Genomic DNA, 7,500 nt, shown 5'->3' on the forward strand with positions numbered 1-7,500 from the left:
AATAGTCTATAAGATAAGGTCAAGAAAATAGCTCTATTTTTGAAATATTTAACGTTGCTTTTATTGATGACATGGGAGAAGTTGAACGTGAACCCTGTGCCTGCTCTCTGAACAACAGACGAGGTGGGATTCTGGGTTAACCTCTCTGAATGGCTCTCTGCGTTTAGTTTAATCACCACGTTGTTGGTGAACGCACAACAAATCATGCGAATTTACAGAGATTTAACAAGAGTGTGTAACAACACACACACACACACACACACACACACACACACACACACACACACACACACACACACACACACACACACACACACACACACACACACACACACACACACACACACACACACACACAGTCATATTTTTCTTATTGGCAGTGCCAAAATCATATTTTAAAATAGGTACAAATTACTTTTTAATAACGACCAGTTAAAATTAGTTTTTATAGCTGAAGCTGAAAAAGTTAAATTAACCCAGCCTTAAAAAATGTTTTTGAAGCCACACAATAATTGACGAGGTCCAGAGATATAAAGTTGGTATTAAATAAAATAATTATTGTCAGATAAAAATATAAACACATGTTTAAGGTTGGGATAGGCTATTTATAATCATATTTTACAGTTTTCTTCTTGGCTCATTTAGGCTATGTTGAATATAATGCCTAATCTCCTGTATATTATCGTTTCACAATAAATCAGTCTCAATTCATATTTTGTATAGCCTAAAATGATTTATTAGGTCGATATACTTTAACATTTCTTCCCTGTTTGATAATTCTTCACGTCGACATTATTCTTTTTTTTTCACAAAAGAATGATCCCTACAATATCGGCAAAAAAAATTAAACGTTATAAGTTACATGCAAAGATTATCAACAAAATGTACAAAATACAAAAAACAAGCCAAACTAAATAAATTGAATTAGCTTCACCAAACCGGTCGCCTTAAAGGGCATGCACAGAATAACCAGAACATCTCAGGCCCGACATATAAATACATAAAAAATGCATCTTTACAATTTCTTCTCATAGTGCCCATTTATGCAATATATTTACATATCTACAAAACAATAAATTAGATCGACAGCATATTGACAGACAGTAGCTCTGCAATAATCCTCTATTCTCGCGACATCTGCTCGTTCTCGTTTCGGAAAAACAAGAATGAACAGATCCCCCGTTTTTTGTGCCTCATGCGTTCGACAAAGTGGAACATTTGGACCATCGAGTCTGTGGTCTCGATGGTCTGTCCTCTGGTTCTGAGTCCAGAATCTGGTGGTCCCGTTGAGTCCAGTCCCTACTGCCTCTGATTCCAGAGCCTGGTGGTCCGTTTGAGTCAGGACCTGGTCCTTAAGTGTCCAGGACCTGGTCCGGTTGAGTCCAGGACCTGGTGATCCCTTTAAGTCCAGGACCAGGTGCCTTCAAGACCAGGAACTGGTCCTTATGAGTCCAGAACCTGGTGGTCCCTTTGAGTCCAGAACATGGTGCTCCCTTTGAGTCCAGAACCTGGTCCATTTAAGACCAGGGCCTGGTCCTTATGAGTCCAGGGCCTGGTGGTCCCTTTGAGTCCAAGACCTGGTCCCCCTGGTCCCTTCGAGTCCAGGTCCCGGTCTCTTTAAGTCCAGGACCCGGGCCCTTTCAGGTCAAGGCCTGGTCCCCTGCTCTATCTGTTGGTGCTGACTCCTCACCGCGAACCTGTTGACGTGCACCGGGATGGGCACCACGATCTTGGGGTTCCGCACCGGTTCTCCCGAGCGGTTGTTCACGTTACCGGCCTTGATCCGTTTCCATTTGGCCCTGCGGTTCTGGAACCAGATCTTCACCTGCACCTCGCTCAGCTTCAGTGCGTGGGCGATCTGCGAGCGCTCTGTGAGCGACAGGTACTTCTTACAGTGGAACTCCTTCTCCAGTTCCAGGAGCTGCTCGCTGGTGAACGCCGTGCGCCTCCTCCGGCTCTTCCCCGCGGAGGAGCCGCCCGTTGGGAGGGCGTCGTGGGAGCCCGTCTTCAGCTTGGTCTTCTGGGACAGGGAGCCGCATGTGTTGCCGTCCGAGAAGCTCTCGTTCTCGCTGTCCACGGAGCTGTCCTCCCGGTCACTGCAGGTCGGGTCTGCGGACTTACGGTCCATTTTCTCGTCGTCCGAGCTGTACAGTTTGGTTTCACCTGCGATTCGAGAATGACGACAAGATGAACGGGTTAGTGTGGAAACGACATGATGAACGAGAGAGTTTGAACGCGAATGTCAAGGAGGCAAAACCGGAGAGAGATTTGGAACTACATTGAAGATAATAAATGGGAATGTCGTGTCACAAAAAGTCAAATAGATTTATGGTTGATAAAAGGCCTTCTAGACACTGACACTATGCATGCATTATCTCACATGCTTTCTCGACATGAACGAGTGGGTGAGTTTGAAGTGAATGTCAGGGAGGCAAACCGTTTTTTAAGTAAATGGTGGAACTGAATCCAAGTGTAACTATTGAGGCCTGAGTTGCTCTGAGATGGCCTGGGATTGAAAAGCATTCGATGAATAAATGCAAAGCATGTTTCCCTCTATAGTTATTAGATCAATATATTTAAGTAAATAAGTGAATCAATAACAGCAGAACTGAATGACACATTGGTGCTTTGGAATCAGTTGGTGTGCCACTGAGTTTGATTTTTTGGCTTTATGCCAAACTGAGGCCTCAACATCACTGTGGAAAGAGTAGGCCTAGGCCTGTAACACTTTAATTTATGCATTTATAATCCACCGATAACGAAGGCCTACACGGAGGATTATTGCAGAGCTACAACATTACTGTAGGCCGACCGCGATATATTGTTGTTTCTATTTCTTCTGACAAATTTCTTTATCGTACGTCGCTTTTGGTAAAAGCGTCTGCTAAGTGCCCTAAAAGTAAATTTCCCGCCCTTAAGTCTCAATTTACATGTTTATGTAATTTCATTTTTAAGAGCTGCGATCTAATTTACAGTCAATAATTTAAAACACCCACGCCTCCATTCCCCACTCCCTAACTGACCCAGATAGAGGGAGAGAGAGAGAGCCATGGACCCTACCTGATATGGTCTGAAAAGTTTCCGAGAAGTTGAGCAGGTCTTCCCTGGCCTTGTCCCGGGCGTGCAGGTCCTCCTCCAGCGGGCTCCCTTGCCGCCTGCTCCCCGGGTCAACCGCACCAAGCCTCGGCCCGGGCAGCTCCTGCGGCGGGGGGTAGAAGCTGTCGGGCGGGTCGGAGAAGCTGGGCAGCGTGGTGGTGAGGGCCACCATGGAGGGCATCCCCTGGCCCAGGCTCGCGCAGAACGTGTTGGTCAGCCGGCCCGCGAACGAGGCCAGCGGGGCCAGCGGAGGCAGACCCGAGGTGAGGGACGAGTGGGACATGGCTTGCGGGATGACCAGCGGTCTGTAGGGCATGAACATGGGGTAGCCGGTGTAGAGCAGGTGTCCCGGCCGCGGCTGCGGGGTTCCTATCAGGGAGTCGATGGAGAACGCGGTCCCTTGGCCGCCGGGTCGCTGCATCTTGCGCGCGGAAAAATGCGGTTTTAATTTCAAACTTAAGACGTCCGTCCGGTCCTTCCGTCCTTCCCCCCTCCCACCAAGATAAAAGACCCGGCCGGTAGGGTGATGATGAAGGGCGCGCGCTACAGTGGTGCAGCTCGAGGAGAGCGGAAGTAGTATGTCCTCTGTTGCGCTCTCATCTCGAGGACTGAATCGCTGCTCCGAAACCTCCTCGCGCTATATGGGACCCGAGCCGTTTGTTTGCTGCTCACTACCTAGTCCTCTGTTTGTCTCTCTCACACACACACGCGCGCGCTCACACACACACGCGCGAGCATACACACACACACACACACACACACACACACACACACACACACACACACACACACACACACACACACACACACACACACACACACACACACACACACACACACACACACAAACACATGCTCTCTCTCTCTCTCTCTCTCTCTCTCTCTCTCTCTCTCTCTCTCTCTCTCTCTCTCTCTCTCTCTCTCTCTCTCTCTCTCTCTCTCTCTCTCTCTCTCTCTCTCTCTCTCTCTCTCTCTCTCTCTCTCTCTCTCTCTCCAAATCAAGCTCTCTCGAACTCCTCCCTCTGCTCCTCTTCTAGGGGTGTGTTTGAGTTTGTGTGAGTGTGTGTGTGTGTGTGTGTGTGTGTGTGTGTGTGTGTGTGTGTGTGTGTGTGTGTGTGTGTGTGTGTGTGTGTGTGTGTGTGTGTGTGTGAGAGAGAGAGAGAGAGAGAGAGAGAGAGAGAGAGAGAGAGAGAGAGAGAGAGAGAGAGAGAGAGAGAGAGAGAGAACGTATTGGTTATCATCTGCGGAACAAGGGGGGTGCGAAGGGGGCGTGTCCCCGGGGGCTCATCCATCTTCCTCAAATTACGCTTCATTTCCTTATTCAGCCCCTGACTTTTTGGCCGCCTTGAGAGGCGGTGGTTTCCCAGTGGATAGCCTACCAAATAGACGGGTCGCCCCTAAACCACCCCCCCACCCTCCTCCACCACCCCCTCCACATTGACTGGGAGCGGTGTGAGAGACTTCTCCGGCCCGGCCCCTTCCATAACCGTTGACCACACCAATCCAATCAGCTATTATTAATTTTGATTGATGATAAGTAATTACTTTGGACTGGAGGGACAGCGTAAGGCCACGGTGGCTTTTGTCCGCGTTACGGAACGGATGGCTTGGGAGGAGAGGAGGGAGAGGAGGAGGGAGGAAAGGCAGATGTTTCGCCTCTCTCTCCGGGAGAGGCACTCCTCTTCTCCTGGGCTGAAACAATGCGTTGGGTCTCGGGGAAAGAGAAGCAACGCGCCGATTGCTCCCTGGAGAGACGCTCTGTCCGAATGATCAGAATCCAATATAACCCATTTATGAGGTCAACGGCAATCCGTGACAATATGTTGGCCCGCCTGGCTCCGATTGAATGGTGCACCTTTATTAGGTCACTGGAGTAAAGAAATGTTGAACTCAATTGAAGATAATAAAGTGGAATATATAGCCTATGTCTCGTCATAAAAAGTAAAGTAGATTTAGGAGATGATGAAGATAATAGGCCTTCTAGACATTCCACTATGCATGCATTATCTCAACATGCTTTAATGGCGTGCTTCCATAATTACGACATCCCGTTCTCTGTTCAGGATGCTGATTTAATCGGAGATTATTTGGCCGTTTAAATGTCAATCCGAGCTGATGATGATGATGATGATGATGAGGATGATTAGCCGCATTGAGTCCAGGACGCGCGGCCACTCCAACCGCTCGTCTGATTGCAGGAGGACATCAACATGGCACCGCCATCTCTGATTGGCCCCTGAGGGCCGGGCCATGCTAATTCCGATAATTGCGGATGACTTCCGCAGCGGCCGCCTTGTGATCCTGCGGACTGGTCTTTCTGGTATCTCCCCCACAGCATGAGGACTTTAAAGTTAGCCCCCAGCTTGGGCATCTTAAAAACAACGCCGTGTTACCATGCAAACTTGACTTCAAAGTTAATTTGTTTAAAGTCACAACAGTATATTTGTATTATTATTTTATGGGGCGGCCTTCGACACGGCTTAGAACTAGGCCTATATTTATTTCAACAATTAATACATTTGTTTTCCGTGACTATAATTATATTTGTAGACGTGTTTCCAGCTTGCGGAAAGGTCACTCATTATAAAACGCAGAGCTATTTAAAGCTGATTCATGGCCGGCCTGTTGCCTCCTCCTGATTTAGGTGCCAACAATGGGCCCCTCGCGGTAACCGTCCTGTCTTCTGTGGGCGTTTCATTCAGACCTAACTCACCACAAAAAAAACCAGATATGCCTATACCTTATGTATATATAGCCTATTTAATTTAGTTACCGTGGTTTTTACCTAGAGGCTACGCTTTATAATAAATATTACGATCTACTTTAAACCAAATATATGTTGTTGGTTTTTAAATTGAACCAAGGTTCTAATATTCAATAACATTTACAAATAGCCTAATTAAATGTACACATATCAATGCACAGGCCGACGCCAACAAACATCGACCCGTTATATAAGCTAAATTAAACTGACTTTTTTTTTTAACTGTGGCAGTTACACCTATAGAGCAACGATGATAACAAACTAATGAACACATCCATGAACAGCAATGCAAAGTTTAATTTATTGACAAAAATTCGCCAGTTTCAAAAAATGTTAGGCCTGTGACCTACAATATATAGGCTTGGGCTGTAGCATATTTAAGGAATTCAAAATGTGGGATTTATAAAAATATTTTATCATCTCGATCCACGTGGGCAAACAACATTGCCTATGGTCATGATTCATTTGACACGTATAAAAATACAACAACTGTACATCCCAAAGTCGGCTCATCTAGCTACATCTTAGCGGCTCCATGGAGATCTGCGTCAGGATCCCAGGCTGCGGTCCCAGGTCTGCAGCGCCCTCTGGTGGTGAGACCTGGTACAACATGGGAATTTACCTTGCATGGGTTCTAGAAATAAGATCATGTTCAAAACAGCGTTTACATTCAGGGCTGTCGGCCTACAGTAAGGATGTTCATAGAACCAAGTGCCAAGCACTAACAATTGTTAGGTTAACCCATTCCCAGAATAAAACATATTTAAAATATATTTAAATCGTCTCTTTCTCCACCTTGAATGTGCTATATCAAAAACACAATAAAAACCGTATGGCTTTATGGCGAAATATGACCAAAATAGTGAGCTATATTTATATTTCTTTCAGATAGATTCAGCCTGCTCTATTAACCACATCTATTAACCACATCTAAGATTTGAGTCAGTGTTTTTTTTTTTTTTTTTACATTTTGCCTAATGTGGGAAATGAGAGTCAATGAGGATTATGGGATTTTGAGCACACATTGTTTCCCAATAAATCTTGCCTGTCTGTCTCTCCGTCTGTCTGTCCGTCAAACTGTTGGTCTTTCTGTGTGTCCGTCAGTCTCTCTCACCACCGGTTTATTCTTACAGACATCTACAGAGCATCTTCTAAGCATTCATCCAACAATCTGTCCCCAACTCAAACACTAAAACACATATTAAACACATAAATAGGCCTACTCAATCCGGATCTCAAGCGTCCAATCACGACGCCTAATGGACGAAGCCCGTGAAGTGCAGCAGCAGGTAGTTCTGGATAAAGGTGGGCAGGGGCAGCTTCGGGACCACCCTGAGCAGACGCCCCTCCAGGTAGACCCGGACCCTGCAGCGGGCCAGGTGCTGTAGGGAGCGGGGGGTCCGGGCCAGGGAGAACAGGGACTCATAGAAGTCCCGGTGATCCTGGGTTTGGGAACGAACCACAACAGGACACTTCGGTGAGTGTGGACGTTTTCTCGGCGGTTGATTGAACCTTTCGCCGCACAAATTAAATCAAGTGTGTAGGAAAAGATACGAAATAAGCATTCAGATATTAATATTCATATAGCCTACTGTATATGTTATATCTGTAATATTTATATACATAGCCTACAACCAATA

The 7,500-nt window shown here is 46.4% G+C and overlaps 2 protein-coding genes across 2 annotated transcripts in view; both read right to left on the bottom strand.

Annotated features, from left to right (window-relative positions):
* Window positions 1–534: 534 nt before the first annotated feature.
* On the bottom strand, window positions 535–3,752 carry gbx1 (gastrulation brain homeobox 1). Its single transcript, XM_030362813.1, has 2 exons — window positions 3,061–3,752; window positions 535–2,163 (listed from the first exon to the last, which is right to left on the bottom strand). The coding sequence occupies exons 1-2, from the start codon at window positions 3,515–3,517 to the stop codon at window positions 1,646–1,648; spliced, it is 975 nt and encodes a 324-aa protein (XP_030218673.1). The 5' UTR covers window positions 3,518–3,752; the 3' UTR covers window positions 535–1,645.
* A 2,387-nt stretch (window positions 3,753–6,139) lies between these two features.
* The window catches only part of asb10 (ankyrin repeat and SOCS box containing 10), a 6,838-nt gene continuing 5,477 nt past the window's right edge, over window positions 6,140–7,500 (bottom strand). The window contains exons 5-6 of the mRNA XM_030362790.1: window positions 7,084–7,302; window positions 6,140–6,460 (exon numbers count right to left, since the gene is read on the bottom strand). Coding sequence (XP_030218650.1) covers window positions 7,117–7,302 — 186 coding nt within the window. The 3' untranslated portion in view covers window positions 6,140–6,460; window positions 7,084–7,116. The remainder of the gene's footprint in view (window positions 6,461–7,083; window positions 7,303–7,500) is intronic.

This window comes from Gadus morhua, chromosome 8, assembly GCF_902167405.1.
Source record: "Gadus morhua chromosome 8, gadMor3.0, whole genome shotgun sequence".
Lineage (NCBI taxonomy): Eukaryota > Metazoa > Chordata > Actinopteri > Gadiformes > Gadidae > Gadus > Gadus morhua.

Coding starts and splice junctions, on each gene's coding strand:
- gbx1 (XM_030362813.1), bottom strand. CDS start 3,517: ATGCAGCGACCCGGCGGCCAAGGGACCGCGTTCTCCATCGACTCCCTG. Junction 2,164..3,060: donor AACTTTTCAGACCATATCAG/GTAGGGTCCATG, acceptor CTCGAATCGCAG/GTGAAACCAAACTGTACAGC.